The 18,352-nt window shown below is 40.3% G+C and overlaps 1 protein-coding gene across 12 annotated transcripts in view; it reads left to right on the plus strand.

Moving 5' to 3' along the window:
- The window catches only part of LOC100059060 (zinc finger protein 846), a 34,926-nt gene extending 16,886 nt beyond the window's left edge, over positions 1-18,040 (plus strand). For 3 of the 12 annotated variants that reach the window (XM_070274122.1, XM_070274123.1, XM_070274124.1), the window contains exons 2-7: positions 8,959-9,173; positions 9,647-9,722; positions 10,324-10,450; positions 10,919-11,002; positions 14,976-15,058; positions 15,801-18,040. In XM_070274122.1, coding sequence (XP_070130223.1) covers positions 9,690-9,722; positions 10,324-10,450; positions 10,919-11,002; positions 14,976-15,058; positions 15,801-16,943 — 1,470 coding nt within the window. In that variant the 5' untranslated portion in view covers positions 8,959-9,173; positions 9,647-9,689 and the 3' untranslated portion in view covers positions 16,944-18,040. Of the gene's footprint in view, positions 1-6,465; positions 6,888-8,958; positions 9,174-9,633; positions 9,723-10,323; positions 10,451-10,918; positions 11,003-12,388; positions 12,408-14,975; positions 15,059-15,800 lie in introns of those variants that run through there. The other 9 variants (XM_070274120.1, XM_070274118.1, XM_070274119.1 and 6 more) reach the window with 7 other exon arrangements.
- Positions 18,041-18,352: the final 312 nt, after the last annotated feature.

Here is an 18,352-nt window from a genome sequence, read left to right on the forward strand (position 1 = left end):
ACTGTTAGAGATTATGGTTTGGGACTATCTAAAGTCTCCAGATGTTTTGGGGTGAGCCAGGTTTACTTGGGAACAGCTAATAGCTAGTGACCATTTTGTAGCTGTGAAAGCATCAATTTGCAGAAATTAAAAGTATGGTCAAAACATACTGGCATGAGGATAGACAGAGACAAACGCAACAGACTTGAGAGGTCAGAGTATACCCATATATCTATAGGGGATGGGTTTTTGACAACGGTGTGAAGTCTATTCAGTGGGTCAGAAAAGAATCTCTTCAACAGGTGGTGGGACAACAGGATTTTCACACGTGAAAGAATGAAGTTGGACCCCTTCCTCAAGCCATATACAGAACCTAATTCAAAATGATCAAAAACCTAAATGTCAGATCTAAAACTATAAAACTCTTGGAAGAAAACATAGAGTGAAAGCTTCATGACATTAGATTTGGTGATGATTTCTTGGGTATGACATCAAAAGCACAGGTAACAAAATAAAAACAAACTGAAGCTCGTCAAAATTACAAACTTTTGTGTATCCAAGGACAATAACAAGAAAGTGATGGGGCTGGCTGGGTGGTGTAATGGTTTTGTTCACACACTCTGCTTTGGTGGCCCAGGGTTCATGAGTTTGAATCCCGGGCACAGACCTACACTCCACTCATCAAGCCACGCTGTGGTGGTGTCCCACATACAAAACAGAGGAAGACTGGCACAGATGTTAGCTCAGGGACAATCTTCCTCAAGCAAAAAGAGGAAGATTGGTGACAGATGTTAGCTCAGGGCCAATCTTCCTCACCAAAAAAAGAAAGAAAAGAAAAGAAAAAGAAAGTGAAAATACAATCCACAGAATGGGAGAAGTATTTGTGAATCATATATTTGATGAGGAATTACTATCCAGAATATATAAAGAACTACAATTCAACAACAAAAAACAACCCAACTCAAAAATGGGCAAAGGACGTGAATAAACATTTCTCTAAAGAAGATATCCACATGGCCAATAAGCACATGAAAGGATTTTCAACATCACTAATCACTAGGGAAATGCAAAACAGAACCACGAGACAGCACTTTACACCTGTTAGGATGGCTATTCTCGAAAAAATGGAAAATAACACATGCTGGTGAGGATGTGGAGAAATTAGAACTTTTGTACATAGCTGGTGGAATATGAGATGGTGCAACTGCTGTGGAAAACAGTATGGAGATTCCTCAAATAATTAAACAGAGAATTACCATGTGAGCCAGCAATTTCCCTTCTGGGTATATACTCAAAAGGCCTGAGAGCAGGGGCTCAGATATCTTCACACCAATGTTCACAGCAGCATTATTCACAGTAGCTCACTGGTGCCAAACTCAAATTTTTGCACACGCCATTCTCTTAAACATAGCCCAAGCAGCGAAATGTTTAGCCATTTAGAGCCTGCCTGCTTTTTGGACCCCACAAAAGTATGTCCCAAATCTGCTAGCCAGAGATAAGATAAATCCTGGGGCTATAAAGACCCAGTAGCTGCTGCCCTTCAGAACTTTCTGGCTCAGAGACTCACCACCAGGGTGCTGAGCGACATCGCCTGTTAGTCACATAAGCCTCCTCTGCCAGTGCCTTCTCCTGGAGAGGCACTTCCCTTCTGAGTGGTGGCGTCCATGCCATAGCTTCTGTATTTTCTCATACTGTGAGAGACTGTCCCCACGTGCAAACCCGGCCAAGTGCTGCCCAAATAAGGCTTCGGTGTGCCACTGCCACCTCACGGTCACATCTGTTTCCTTAATCAGCTCAGAAGTCACTTAATACCCTACGTATGGATATGGACCCTCACCCTCCACCCCCCACATTTAGATCCTTGATCCATTTGGAGCTTGTTTTTGTAAGTGATGTGCGGTATAGATATAACTTTATCTTTTTCACAGACGGCTGACTAGTTGTCTTAAGGTTTTTCATTAAAAACCTCACTTTTGCCCCAGTGATCTGCAATATCAACTTTATGAGCTGAATTTCCATATGCTCTTGAGTCTATTTTTAGCTGTTCCATTTTACTCCATTTGTCTGTTTCCTGTTCATGTGCCAATACCACCTTTTTTTTTTTTTTTTTTTTGAGGAAGATTGGCCCTGAGCTAACTACTGCCAATCCTCCACTTTTTGCTGAGGAAGACTGGCCCTGAGCTCACATCCATGCCCATCTTCCTCTACTTTATATGTGGGATGCCTGCCACAGCATCGCTTTTGCCAAGTGGTGCCATGTCCACACCCGGGATCCTAACCGGTGAACCCCAGGCCACCGAAGCGGAGCGTGTGCACTTAACCGCTACGCCACCGGGCCGGACCCCCAATACCAGTTTTAATTACAGCAGCTTTATAACAATATGTTTTAATGTCTGTAGGGCATTATCACTTCATTTTTCAGTGTTTTCTTGGATACCACTAGATGTTTGTTCTTCCATATAAATGTTAGTATCAATTTAACAAACTCCATAAAAAAAGCTAGTTGGCGAAGGTGGGCAAAAGGTACAAACTTCCAGTTATAAAATAAATAAGTTTTGGGGATGTAATGTACAGCGTGGTGACTATAATTAACAATACTGCATTATATATTTGGAAGTTGCTAAGAGAGTAGATCTTAAAAGTTTTCATCATAAAAAAAAATTTCGTGACTATGTGACATGATGGATGTTAACTAAAGTCACTGTGGTAAGCATTTTGCAATATGTACATACGTATATCAAATCATTATGTTGTACACCTTAAAACAATGTTATATGTTAATCATATCTCAATGAAACTGGAAAAACATAAAGTTGAAATGACTATTGGGGTTAACAGAAAAATAAAGGAATCCAATGCCTTAAAAAAAAAAGACGAGACTATTTTCTAGAGACCCTCATTATGACGGCACACTGGTCCAGAAAGACAAATTTATACGAAAATTTCAGCACACTTATTTCATTAAATTACCAGGAACTTATGTAGACTTTTTAGTTATCTTTGCAAACACATATAAATCAGAAGTTAGATTTCAATCTGTCAGTCTAGCAATTTCAAGCGTTGCACATATATATAAAGTGTTTTTATCAAAACATAAGGTGCTGAAAGCAAATTCATCAAAATAATTACTATTTTTTAGAAAGGCTTATTCGCGTTTTTATTGGGATTATGCTACATTTCTGAATTAACCTGTGGAGAATTGCTATCTTTAGGATGTTAAGTCATTTTATTCAAGAACAACGGATTTTTTCCCACTTGTTCAGTTTGTGTCTTTTAAGAGTTTTAAAGTTCCTCATGTAGGTCTTATAAGTTTCTTGTTAAGTTTAATCCAAAGCATCTTTTTCTTGCTATTATAAATGAGTTTTTCTCTACCATTATATCACCTTACTGGTTACTGTTTGGGTAGATGAAGGCTATTGATTTCCAGACGACAATTCCATATCTTGCTAACTTACTGAATTCTTCTATTGTTTGAATTAATTTTATCATTGATTCTCTAGGGCTTTCCATGTATAGCATCGTATCATCTGTAAAAAGAGATAGTGTTACTTCCTTTGCAATTCTTATGTTTCTAATTAATTTATCTAATTACATTAGCTAATGCCACCAGTGCACACTTAGACACAGATACACACATGCACATACATGTATACACACACAGACATAGATATAGATATAGGCAATCATTTTATGAAAGTATTCACCATTTCTTTTTTGAGTACTTATGTCAATAATCAGTGGTGAATTTTGTCAAAGGCTTCATCAGCATCAATGGAGATAATTATATGATTTTTCTTCTTAGGTGTACTAATATGCTATATTTTTTAATGGATTTCCTAATAAGTGAATCAACCTTGCAATCCTAGAGTAAATTCCACTTGGTGAAGTTTTATTATTTTCTTAATGGGTTTTCATATTCTATTTGCTAATATTTAACACAGCTCATTCAAATCAATATTCATAAGTGATATGGCTCTGTAATTTTCCATTTTTTGTACTCTATCAGGTTTTATCTGAATGTTATACTTGCTTCATAAAAGGAGTAGGAAGTTTTTCTTCATTCTCACTGCCCTTATTTATGGAGTACTGGGAATATCTGAACGTCGAAGTTTTGGTATAATTACCCTATCTAAAACTTCTGGGCTTATATTTATGGTCCACTGATGATTGAAAAGGGTGTCAAAACAATTCAATGGGGGAACAAATAGTCTTTTCAACAAATGGTACTGGGACAGCTGTATATCCACATGCAGAAGAATCAAACTGGATGCCTACCTCACACCACACACAAAAATTAACTCAAAATGGATCAAAGAACTAAATGTAAGTGTTGAAAGTAGAAAAGTCTTTGAAGAAAACATAATGGTAAATCTGTGATCTTGGATTTGGCAATGGTTTCTCAAATCTGACACCAAAAACATAAGCAACCAAAGAAAAAACAGACACGTTGGAGTTCATCAAAATTAAAAATTTCTGAGCTTCAGAGGACTCCATAAAGTAGTGAAAAGACAACCTTTTGAGTGGGGGAAAATATTTGGAAATTCTATGTATGATAAGGAGTTGGTGTCTAAAATGCATAAAGAACTCTTCGAATTCAATAATAAAATGATAGATAACACAGGTAAGACATAGTCAAAGGATGTGGATAAACATCTCTCCAAATAAGATTTGCAAATGGCCAATGAGCACAAGAAAAAATGCTCAATATCTTTAGTCACTGGGGGAAAATTAAAATCAAAACTACAATGAAATAGCACTTCACACCAACTAGGATGGCTATAATACTTTTTTGAAAAAGACACTAATACATGTTGACAAGGATGGGATAAATTGGAACTCTCATATACTGCTGGGGAGATTGTAAAACGGTTCAGCCACTTTGGAAAACAGTCTGGCTGTTCCCCTAGAGGTTAAACATAGTGTTATAACATGACCCAGCAATTCCACTCCTAGATATATACCCAACAGATACGAAAACGTCCACAAAAACCTGTACACGAATATTGGATAGGGTTACTCACAATGGCCAAAAAAGTGGAAATGACTCAAATGTTAACCAACCGATAGGAATATTATTTATCAATTAAAAGGAATAAAATACTGATTTATGCTACAACATAGAGGAACTTCAAAAACTGTATGCTTCGTGAACGAAAACAGTCACAAAAGACCACATGGGATTTTTTTTTAACTTGTTTGAAATGGTCAGAACAGACAAATCCATAGAGACAATAAAGAAATTGTCCTACAGTTGCTTGTGGAGATAGTTTCACAACTTTGCAAATATAAGAACCACTGCATATACACTGTAAATGGGTGAAGTGTATGGTATGTGAATTATATCTCACTAAGGCTATTATAAAAAAAAAAAAAACATCCCCAAACCAACCAACCCATCTGGTTTTGATACTCTTCCTAGTGTAAATTCCTACTTAACTTTTTCTATCTTGGTTTCATTGATATTCTATTTTTTGGTGTTTTTTTTTTTGAGCTTGGAATTTGTTTTTTTATTATTCTCTCATTTTTATTGATAAAAGTGTTTAGGAATATGAATTCTCCTCTGATCACTGCCTAAAAGGTATCCCGTATTATTTACAATAGCCAAACAAGTGGCAACAGGCCAATGTCCATCAACCAATGAATGGATAAACTGTCATATATCCATACAATGGAATATTATTCAGTAATAAAAGAAATTAAGTACGACACATGCTACAACATGGATGAACTTTGAAAACATTATGCATGTGAAAGAAGGCAGACACAAAGACCACATATTGTAAGATTCCATTTACATGAAATGTCAAGAAGAAGCAAATGCAGAGAGACAAAAAGTAGATTAGCTGTTGCCTTGGGCTGGTGGGCGGGGTAGCGGATTATGGCTAAGCGTGTACTGGGTTTCTTTCTGTGATTACGAGAATGTATTAAAATTGATTGTGGTGATGGACGCACAACTATGAATATATTAAGGGCCACTAAATGGTAAACTTCAAATGGGATAAATGTATGCTATGAGAATTCTCTAACAAAACTAAAGGTCTAAAGAAAGAGCTGAGTGATTTAGGGGGGTAGACCATTTCACGGACAAGCAGGCTTACCTTTGCGAACATGTGCACACCGCTGCATCGGGCTGAAGAAATCACGAGAAAGGCCAGTCGAAAGGCCTTTAATGAGCTTCCCGCAGTCGGTACACAAAGCCTGGGCTCTGACCCCGCCCCGAACCACGCCTCCCCGGGACAGCCACGACGCAAGCCCCGCCCTCCGCGTCCGGCCGGCTTCTAACTCGGTCCCCAGCGCTCCGCTCGGTCCTCCAGCTCGGGTCCTGCCCTCTGGCCCTGGTCTATTTGAAAAGCCTGCTCTGGATCCAGGTCCAACAGCATGCCTGCCTGTTGGGCGCAAGCAGCCGCCGCCCCCGTTCGACCCCATCTCCATAGCACTTCTTCCTGATCCCTGAGCTCCGGAAGCCCCGCCCCTTACGCTGAGCGCGGGGCGGAAACCGGAAGCGGAAGTCCGTCTCCGTTTGCTCCCCTCTAGGTTTTCCCGTGTGTCGGCGTCAAGTCTCGGCGCTCCGCCCGGGCCCCTCCGGCCTCTGGGGATCGCGGCGCCTGAGCCCCGCTCGGACCCGCGCCCGAGGCTTCCTGGGGCCCCCGCGGTGCCCCCGAGAGCCTCTGCCCTCTCCGCCGCGCTGGTCGGGCCTGTGTATCGGGGCCCCCGTGGGGGAGGCTTTTCTGCAGCCGCTGTGCGCCTGTCTGCAAAAGCTGCCAAAGCAACCTCGAGTCCTTCCTCCAAAGGGAGGAGCGTTTGATCTGGAAAACGGCCCAGCGTCGTCCTCTTCTCACCGGCTTGGCGACTGCGGCGCGTTCCGGTGAGCTCTGGACGTAGAGGCTCTGTCTGTGGGCGTCCGCTAAGTATGATAAATTGTTTAGATGTTACCTTGCTGTCCATTGACCGTTGTTAATATCTTGCATATCTGCTGTATCTATACACCTATTTCCATGGGTGTAGGATAAGCTCTTGGAGAGTCAGGACGTGGAAATAAGTTGCAGACATGATATTTGACCTTTAGTGCTTGGTTAATTGCCTCACATGTGACGATGAGTTATGTACGTACGTAATAATTCCTAAACTTAATACCCGAAATGAAAACTCAATGGAAAATGACCGAGAGGTTTCAATAGGCTCCTCAATAAAGGAAATATGTATATAAATGGATAACAAATATGTGAAAAGGTGCTTGATATCATTAGCAAGCAGGTAAATGCAGATGAAAATCATAGTACGGTAGTACTACACATACTGAATGGTTAAAAGTAAAACTGAAAAAGAATGACAGTGCCACGTGTTGGTTAAGACGTGCATACGCTGCTAGTGGAAACACATTTTTGAAAAGTATCATCTAAATATGATTGTTGGTCACACACCAATAATGCATGCCCATGTGCACCCACTAAACGTAGAGGCTATAGCATCATTATTTGAAATATCCCCAAAACGGAAATAACCCAAAGTGGACCAAGAGAAGAATGGGTGAATGGTGGCATGTGTTTTCTGTGGCATACTCGTCAGCAAAGAGAAGGACCAAACCACAGGTAGAGAGTGGCAGCAACTTGGATGAACCTCACAAGTATAATGAGTGAATTATAGCACAAAAGACAGACAAAAGAATGCATGCTGTTTGATAGTTTCTTTAAATTTCAGAAATAGGCAGAATAGTCTAGAATGTTAAGTGTCAGGATAGTGGTTGCGATTGGGAGGCATGGAGTTAGTGATTTGGAAAAGAGACAAAGAATACGCTGGATATGGAAATGTTCTATTTCTTGACCTAAATGGTGGTTACCTGAGGCTGTTCATTTCTTGATAGTTCATTGAGACTTTCATTCACGATTGCCTCCTTTTATCGTATGTATGTTGGAATTCAATAAAAGTAGTTCAAGAAATAGAACTAAACATTCTACCTCATACGATTGAGTGAGAAATACAGAAGTAGAGTAAAATGTACTGAAAGGATGAATAAAAATAAAACCAATACCTAATGGAAAAACAGTAGAACTGATCAGTACATGAAGAGGTGAAAAGATGAAAAATATATTATATAATAGTCTTTGTAGTTAACTATGAGAAAATATGGAAAAGCTTTAATTTCAGCATAAAAGAAGAACAGTGACCTGATTCAGATCCTCTTGGAGTGGCCAACATTAGAAATGTATTTCGAGTTTTTTCTAAAATCATGATTTTCAAGTTTGAATGTCTTTGGGTCAAAATTGGAACAGTATTGTTTTAAGTAAGTAAAGTATCAATGATCACGGTCCTCTGAAGTGGTTATTTCCCTGTTCTGTCTTTATCTTACCTCTAACCAGTCTTGTCTCTGTATCAGGAATATATTTGTGTATGTGTGGTACATTATACTTTAATGAGATTGATTCTTTTTTTTTAATTATACTACTCATCGCTAGCTGAACTGTACCCTAAGAACTATGCCCTCCTTAGTGCCTAGTACCTGACCTGGCATAAGGAAGGCCCTTACTAAGTGTTTGCTGATTGCATAAAGGAATAAAAGACACGGGGACAAAGGTTCTAAGTCCAACCACGCTCTAGCAGGGAGTACCCAGGGAGACTTGGTTTCATAAAACCTTTTGTATCTCTCCTCTTCACTCTGCCCAGCAGAGGGTCTGGACTGAATTCTGGTCATATCAGAAATAACAGCAACCACAGAAGAGCAGGCTCATGACACACTAACCCGTGTCTAGTCCTGGTTCACGTTTCCTAACTGGTGATGTTGGGCCAATTATTAACCCTGTCTAAACCTCAGTTTTCTCAGTTACTAAATAATACTATTAATACCCAATTTGGAGGGTTGTTGGGACAACTAAAGCAGTTTATGTAGAACTTCTAACAGGTGCTTAGTAAATGGCAGTTATTAATATTTGCGTGCTATTGTATTAGACAGTTTATAATGGCTGCCACATGTTTTATCTGCAGACAAATGGCTGAATAGTGATGTTTGACGACTAAGGAAAATTGTCTGCTGCTTAATGATCGATGTTGTGAACCAGTTACCCAGACACTCTAGTATATGAAGAGAAGTCGAGATAAACCTCTTAACTTAAACTTCTCTGAAGTGATCTTCTGAGCAAGAAATGGAACGTTCTGTAAACTCTCATTATCAGATTCACAGGATCTGACTCAAATGAGTGGTGAGTCCTTGATGATGATGCTTTTCAAATCCTTTGCTTCATGTAGTTCCTTCACAAATGGCAGATCCAGTGTTCAGGGGCTGAGCAATTGTGCAGTGGGCCAGATGAAAGGGAGTGAGATGGCCAGAGTGTGTGTAAGTCAGGGTCCTCGGATATGGGACGCAAGAAGGTGTGTGTGCGCTTTTTGGGGGATAAAATGTTCATGAATTTTATTGTGTGTCAGACAGCTCTGCCTCTCTGTACTTTAATTTGTGTAACTCTAAGATGGAATTTTTAGCCTGTCCCTCATGGGTGGTAAAATCCAGACAACCATTTTCCTCCTCCAGGTAACACAGGACACTTTGTCATATTGTGGAGGTAGTGTGTTTGTGGTCTTCTGTGCATGGGGTGGAACAGCTTATAAGCATATGATTGTTGGAATTGGGTTGGCTCCGAAGTTCATGCCATTCTTCTCTCTGAGGTTGTCTTTCTAGGGCCCCTTTCTGTCTTCACAAGAGGAAAACCAAGGAGACAAGAATGCTGGCTGGATTACCGATACATTCTTCTCAGGCAAGTGGAAAGTTGCTCTTTCTTTAAAATGTCATGCTTGTTTTCATCAGGTAGCCATGTCTCCTAGAAATGTCCCCAAGCTTTTCAAAGCAATGAATGGCTCTGCTTAGGGAATGAGCCCCAGGTGAATTTCTCCAGGCCGCGTGCCATCTCAGAGTATCTGGGGATCACAGTGGATATGATTCTTTTATCTCAATATTTATTAATTCTGTGTGATCCTCAATCCTGCTTGTTGGCTTATTGTTTTGCTGTCATGACAGATCTTAAGCAAGGATATGAAAGCATCTCATCTCACAGAATTTGTGTGTCGCTGTGGAGATAATTCATTTGTTACCACATTTTAGAGTGTCGCATAATGTTCCTTGCTAACCGCAGCCTATAAATAGAGGAGGAATAAGGCAAGAAGGGTCAGTGGTGTTGGTAAATCCACGTGACTGGATGTGATGACCAGGCATTGTCTGTATAGCTAGAGAGGAGAAGAGGTCTGGGCCCAGGGGTTCTGTAGTCTTCTGGTCTCCCTTCCTCAGTCGCTCATGCATCTTTCTGAGAACATCAAAGAAAATGATATTTATCTGAAGCCGACCTGTGTCGAATGATTTAGCACTTAGTGACCTTCGAGGATGTGGCCGTGGACTTCACCCAGGAGGAGTGGATGTTGTTGGACCCAACGCAGAGAGCTCTCTACCGAGATGTGATGGTGGAGAACTACCGGAATCTCCTGTCCGTAGGTAAGGCCGCCAGCACGTCTCCACGGAGCCCGGTAGGAAATGGGTGTTTCCTAAGCCCCTTCGCTGTCACATGGGAAGACTGTGATAAACAAGACAGACAGAGTCCTTGGCTGCATGGGCCTCACGTTTAGAGGATTCCTCGTGAAAATGAAGCTCTGTCTAAAGAAATGACTTTATTTCCTTTAGAGACTAAAAACCTTAAGCCTTTAAATGTGGATGAGGTTGGCCATGTTTTCAGGTCTTTGAGATCTCCCGTCATTTGAGGGCACAGAGAGGGAATGTGCTGGCATTTTTGTTCCTTTTAAGTAGCTTGATTGCATTTATTTAAAATTTGGCAGGATCACCTTGCTGTCTGTAAAGGTAGACTTGAGCGTCCTCAGAAACTGAAGGCTACAGTGTTGGTTCCAGATCAAGGACGTGTTTTTTGTGTCTTGCGAGGTCCTCTGTCTGTATTTTTCCCTTGAGCAGGATACAGATCGTGCAAACCCGACCTCAGCTCTGGATTGAAAGGGGCAGACGAGGTGAGGACAGGAGCCAGAGGAGTTCTGCAGGGTGAGTTCACAAGCAGATAGGGCTTTATGAAGAGCCTGCCAAAGGGGCTGGACCTTTGAAAATGTCACTTTGCAGACTTTTAAAGGTATACTCTTTCTGAGAAGGCTGAGGCCATTTGGTTTCTTTCTTTCTTCTTTTTTTCTTTGAGGAAGATTAGCCCTGAGCTAACATCCACCATCAGTCCTCCTCTTTTTGCTGAGGAAGACTGGGCCCAAGCTAACATCCATGCCCGTCTTCCTCTACTTTATATGTGGGATGTCTGCTACAGCATGGCTTGATAAGCAGTGCGTAGGCCCACACCCGGGATCTGAACTGGTGAACCCAGGGCCTCTGAAGCAGAGTGTGCAAACCTAACTGCTACACCACACGGCTGGCCCCCGTTTGGTGTCTGAGTTTCCTCAGGAACCTTCAAATCCCCTTTGTTGTTAAATTTCTGTTGATCTCACCCTTTTTTTGTTCTCTTAGAAAGATCTGTCTGGCTTATTTAAAATTTCATTACTCGCAGGTAGCTCTTTTTTACAATACCTTCCTATCTTGTTTTCCTGATTTTGTCTTTTTTTTTTTTTTTTTTTTGCTGAGGAAGATTCGCCCTGAGCTAACATCTGTTGCCAGTCTTCCTCTATGTTGTATGTGAGCCGCTGCCATAGCGTGGCCTCTGACAGATGAGTAGTGTAGGTCCACGCCCAGGAACCAAACCCAGGCCACTGAATTAGAGCACGCTGAACTTAACCACTAGGCCACCAGGGCTGGTTCTCTATCATCTTTTTTGTTTACTGTCAGCCTTAGTTTTCCAGAGTATTATGTTTTGTAAATTGCCTACAACTTTGGTACCAGACCCTTGTCATTGCTGAATTCCTAAAACAGCCAAACTCTCTGTGGTCCAAACTCTTTGTGGTCTTTCCTTTTGTTTCACCATTTTTATAATGTTTCATTCATATTTACACATACACATATGCCATATGCTTTTGTTTGAGGTGAAATACACATAAATTCACCATTTTAGTGAATATAATTCATTGGTGTTGAGTTTATTCACAGTGTTATGCAACCATCAGCCCTTTTTAGTTCCAGAACATTTCCATCAGCTCCAAAGCAAACCCTGTAGCCGTTAAGTAGTCAGTCCCCGTTCACCCCCTCCCCCAGGCCCTGCAACCTCTAATCTTCTTTCTGTCTCTATGATAGATTTACTTCTTCTGTGTATGTCATATAAGTGGAATCATACAACATGTGAACTTTTTGTTTCTGGCTTCTTTCACCTTGCGTGATGTTTGTAGGTTCATCCGTGTTGGAGTATGTATCCTTCATTCCTTTTTATGGCTGAATACTATTCCATTTCAGGACTGTATCACATTTTGTTTATCCAGTTATCCTTTCCTGGACATCTTTTTTTTCACCTTTGGCAATTGTGAGTAAATACTGCTGCCATGAACATTGATGTACAAATATCTGAATACCTGTTTTCAACTCTTTTGGGTACATAACTAGAAATAGAATTACTGGGTTGTATGGTCATTGTATGTTTAGCTTGTTAAGGGTTACCAAACCATTTCACACAGAGGCTGCAGCATATTGCATTCCCACCAGCCATTTAGAAGCGTTCCAGGTACTCCACATCCTTGCCAACACTTCTTTTCTTTTGTTTGTTTTTTTTTTAATATTCACCCTCCTAGCAGATATGAAGTGGTATTTTATTGTGGTTTCGGTTTGCATTTCCCTGAAAGAAATGATGTTGAACATCTTTTCATGTACTTGTTGGCTATTTCTAGATCTTCTTTGGAAAAATGCTGATTCAGATCCTTTGCCCATTTTTTGCATTGGGTTGCTTCTTGTTGAAGTGTAGGAGTTCTTTATATACTTTTTAACAGTGGACCCTAATCAGATACATGATTTGCAAAATTTACCTCCCACTCTTTAGGTTGTCCTTTCGCCTTTTTTTTTGTGTTCTTTGATGCATAAACATTTTTCATTTTGATGACATCCAATCTATCTATTTTTTTCTTGGGTGTTTTTGGTATCATATTTAAGAATGATAAGAATAGATGTAAAGATTGGACATTGTCAAATCCAACGTCATGAAGATTTACTCCCATGTTTTCTTCTAAGCATTTTATAGTTTTAGCTTTTACCCAGGTTTTTATCATTTTGAGCTAATTTGTGTATACGGGGTGAAGCAGGTTCCTTATTTGATTCTCTTCCATGTGGCTATCTGGTTATCCCAGCATTGTGTGTTGAAGAGACTATGGTCATGGCCCCCTTGTTGACGTCAGTTGATCCTAGATGTGTGGGTTTATTTCTGGATTCTCAGTTCTAGTCCCTCCATGTACATATCTGTCCTTTTACCTACTCCACACGTTTTAATACTGTACTTTTCAGCTCCAGAGTTTTATTTGGTTCTTTTAGTAATTTCTGTCTCTTTATTGATAGTCTGCCTTTGGTGAGCCATCGTTCTTCTAATTTCCTTTAGTTCTTTGTCCATGGTTTCCGTAAGCTCTTTGGGTTGTTTAAACAAATTGTTTTAAGTCTTTGTCAGGTAAGTCCAATGCCTTGGCCTTTAGGGACGGTTTCTATTACTTTTTTCCCTGTTCCTTATCTCTCTCTCTCTCTCTTTTTTTTTTTTTTTGGTGAAGAAAATTCACCCAGAGCTAACATCCATTGCCAATCTTGCTTTTTTTGCTTGAGGAAGACTAGCTCTGAGTTAAGATCCGTGTCAGTCTTCCTCTATTTTGTATGTGGGATGCCTCCACAGCATGGCTCATGAGGGGAGTAGGTCTGCCCCTGGGATCCGAACCTGCAAACCTGGGCTGCCAAAGTGGAGCATGCGGAACTTTAACCACTCAGCCATGGGGTCAGCCCACTCCTTATCCCATATTTTTTAGTTTAAAATATAAATTGTAGATATTATAATGTGGCACTTGGAAAATCTGATTCTCCCCTCTCCCTGGGGTTTGCTTTTGCTCCCTGTCATGGATTGCTGATGTTTGTTGAGTGACTTAACAATTATTTTTGTACGTTCTGCATTTCTTTTAGTGTAGCCCCTGAAATCTGTGTTCTGTTAGCTTAGTGGTCACCTTTGACTGACGGAAATTCCTTAAAAGCCTGGAGCCAAGAAAAGAAAATGAAAAATTCTCTTTTAGTATTTGTCAATTGGCTGTGGATTGGGCCACTCCTTCAATGCTTCACTAGGCTGTTTACAACTTTTTCTTAGCCTTCCTTTCCTGGTTGAGTGGATCCTGAAGGTCAGCCGGAGGTGAAAGCTTTCTGTCGTCTCTGGTCTCTCTGAGCATGCATCCAGCCCTGGGCATTCTTGGGGATTTCTTGATTCCCTGGTTAGTGCTGGAGTTTTTAAAAGCCCTTATTCACCAACATATAACCTTCCCAACTTGTTCCTTCCAAGGGTTTTCAGTCTGTCTGCTGTTCGTCCCAACCATTTACCCCTTCCTCAGCCTCTGTGGGCAATACTTCACCTGTATACACTTTCAGCAGAAGCTGCTTCACTCCTGAGAACTCTCTGAGTTGGTGAAATAAAGGGAGGCCCTTGCACTGATACGTGAGGAAGCTGCCAGGCAGATCGAAACACACCATGGCAGTTCTTTGAGAACAAGGGCCCTGTTGCTCCTTTTGGCACTAGCAGCTTGCTCAGGGAGTACATTCTGCCATCCATGCGGCTGCAGCTGATCTGGAGATTGTGGATGGTTGGTGAGAAGTTAAAAAGCCCCAGCACTCTCTTGGTGAAATACAGCCTCTTCTTTCTCCCTTAACTGTTCCCTTGGTTCTACATTTTTGACTAGATTCCAGACTCTGTAAGAGTTGATTCTGATAGTTTTTCTAAGCTTGTTAGTTGTTTTCTGGTGCAAAAGAGCCCTGGAATCCCCTATCCACCATTTTTTGTGATGTCATTCTCTGTGCTGTGTGCTTTGAAACAACTTTAGCCCCCAATTTTTCCCCAAACTTGCATTTTTCCACTTTATTTCAGAATTGGATTTGCAACTCAAAACCAAAGGTTCCATACCTCTTCAAGATATTTCTGTGGAAAAAAGATCAAATGGAATACAATTGGTAAGATCTCCAGGAAGCAATTTTGTTTCTCCACATCAGGACTAGAGGCATGAAATCCCTGAGAATTATATGAGATAAATGCCATTTACCCACAGAAAGCAGAGTCTATGAAGAGATTCTCTGAATATCAAGAAATTGCAGAGTGTTCTAGACTTATTTCAAACCTGTTTCTCCTCAGAGATCTCACAAATAAATGTCCACATGTATGTAACTTGATGTCCAGTTTTTGTTTTTTTTTAATTGCGATTATGATAGTTTACAACCTTGTGAAATTTCAGTTATGTACACTATTGTCAGTCATGTCATAGGTACACCACTTCACCCTTTGTGCCCTCCCCCCACCCCCCCTTTCCCCTGGTAACCACCAATCAGTTCTCTTTGTCTATATGTTAACTTCCACCTATGAGTGGTGTCATACAGAGTTCGTCTTTCTCTGTCTGGCTTATTTCACTTGATGTCCAGTTTTTGAAACAATTTAGTCTAAATAATTATCAGAAAAGTTATCAGAAAAAAATCTCTTAAGATGCTTTGTAAAGGTAGAGAATATAGTGCAGGGTCCTGGCCTCATTGTCTGCATATTCAATTTAAAATAAGTCAAAAACAGGGCAGAAACTGTGTGCTTAATGGAAATGGAAAAAAATTCAATTACGATAATGTTTCTAATGCATAAAAGTTGTGATGGGGAGAAATTCTGTTTTTATAATGAATCTGAAAAAGTCTTTATTTATTTATATTTTAACAGGAGGGAAGCAATTCTGGAGTGGAACAATATGGTTCTAACCTGTGTGGAAAAGTATTTAGTGAACCCTCGTTTCTTATGACTTACACTAGACCAAAAACTTCTAAGGAAAATCAGAATAGAAAAGCTTTCAAAAAGAACTTCATTCATACTTTGTTCAAGGAAATCCATGTTGGGGAGAAAACATCTGAGTGTGTTCAACATGAAAAAGCCTCCAGTCAGCTTTCAGATCTTAGTGGGCACAAGGGAACTCAGACACGAGGGAAACTCTGTGAACGCGAAGATTGTCAGAGAACTTCTATTGATCAGTCATCCCTTAAGGTACACATGAGCCACCACGCTGGTGAAAAACCATATGAATGTAAAGAATGTGGGAAAGCCTTCCCTCGTGCCTCGTACCTTGTAGATCATAGAAGAATTCATCGTGGGAGAAAGCCCTGTGTCTGTATGCAATGTGGGAAAGCCTTTACTCGATCCACAGGACTTGTTGTACACATACGAATCCACACTGGAGAAAAACCTTATAAATGTAAGGACTGTGGAAAAGCCTTTATTCATTCTTCGTACCTTACAAAACACGTAAGAATTCACAGTGGAGAGAAGCCATATCTCTGTAAGGAGTGTGGGAAAAGTTTTACTCGTTCCTCAGGCCTTGTCTTACATATGCGAACACACACTGGAGAAAAACCCTTTGTCTGTAAGGAATGTGGGAAAGCCTTTAATAATTCTTCAATGCTTAACCAACATGTAAGGACGCATACTGGAGAGAAGCCATATGAATGCAAGCAATGTGGGAAAGCTTTCACTCAGTCCTCAGGCCTTACTACACATTTAAGAACACACACTGGAGAAAAGGCCTATGAATGTAAAGAATGTGGGAAAGCCTTCGCCCGTTCCGCAAACCTTAATATGCACATGCGAACACACACTGGAGAAAAGCCGTATAAATGTCAAGAATGTGGGAAAGACTTTAGATATTCCACATGCCTTACTATTCACATGCGAACTCACACTGGAGAGAAACCATACAGATGTAAGGAATGTGGGAAAACCTTCACTCAATCTTCGGCACTTGCTAAACATCTAAGAACTAAGGCATGTGAAAAAACCTGCAAGTGTTCCTCAGGCCTTAGTATTCATATCTAAGCTCATCTGGATAAAGACCCTACGAAAGTAAAGAATGTGAGAAAGCTTTACTCAGTATTCATCCTTACAGGATATGTGGGAATTTAGCCCGGGGCAGAATTCTCATTCGTATAAGGTATCCGGGAGAGCAGTAATTGTTTGGAGCTTACAGAATGTGTAAGAACTCACACTCGAGGAAGAAACCTTCTGGTTATAAGGCATGTGGGCAAGGCTTTTTGTTTTTCTTGTCCTAACATTAGTTTTATCTATCTAAAATTACTGCAAAAGCCAGGTGAACATAAGAATGAGATACAGCCTTAAAATATTTCACATGCTTTAACAGCACATGATAACTCACATTGGGAAAAACCATCTGTATTTAGGGAATGTGGTAAAATCTCTACTTAGTGTTGAGGCCTTAATATCCATATAAGACATCATACTGGCACAAAACCCTCTGAATGCAAAGGGTACAGGAAGACCTATACTTGCTTTTCCTATCATTTGAGAACTCACAGTGCAGAGATGCTCTATATGTGTAAGAAATATGAGAAGGCCTTCAAAAATTCCTGACAGCTTCGTGTGCAAGAAGACTCACAAATGTAAGAATTGTTAAAGAGTGTTCGGGTGTTAGAAAGTCACAACATGCAGTGGAGAGAAACCTGAGGAAGGTAAGGTGTGTGGGAAAGCTTTCCCTCTGCCTCGTATGTTACTGTTTTTTGGTAAGCTCACAGAGGCAAAAGTGTTATGAAGGTTAGAAATATGGGAATACCGTGTGTGTGTGTGTGTGTATGTATTTTGGCTTTCAACCTTTAGTAAAAGTGATAGATCACGCTGGAGAGAAATTGTGATTGTAGGGTCCGTGGGAAACAGTGTACCCATTTTACACATCTTACTCTACCTGTGAAATGCCACCCTGGAAAGAAGCTGTATGAGTGTAAAAATGTTGGAATGATTTTTGGTAAGTACACATCCTGTCAGAGACTTGTAAAATACTCCCTGGAGGGATAAACTATGAATGTGAGGAATTGGGGAAAGCCTTCTGGAACTTTCTTCACTTATTGTACCGAAGAGAATCCATACTGGAGGAGAAATTGAAATAAATGACGCAAAAATAAGATTACTCTTCTGTGTGTCTTATTCTTTTGAAAGCTCTGGGCTCCTTAATTTTGTGTGGTGGTTTTGTATTAAAAAGTTTCATTGCTTTTACTATGACTGTAGTTAGAATTTCCACTATATTATGGTCATTTCATATAATGGTGTTTTCATCCTTGCTCAGCTCTGAAGACTTCCTCATTTACATTATGTCTTCACTGAGCTGTGGGATATTTGGCAGTTTAATCAGCAATGTAAGAGCATTTTATAAATGTTTTTGGGTACTGCTTCCTAAGGTATTTGCAAGTGGGTCGTAAAATAGATTTTTGTGATAC

Source organism: Equus caballus, chromosome 7 (assembly GCF_041296265.1).
Source record: "Equus caballus isolate H_3958 breed thoroughbred chromosome 7, TB-T2T, whole genome shotgun sequence".
Taxonomy (NCBI): Eukaryota; Metazoa; Chordata; class Mammalia; order Perissodactyla; family Equidae; genus Equus; species Equus caballus.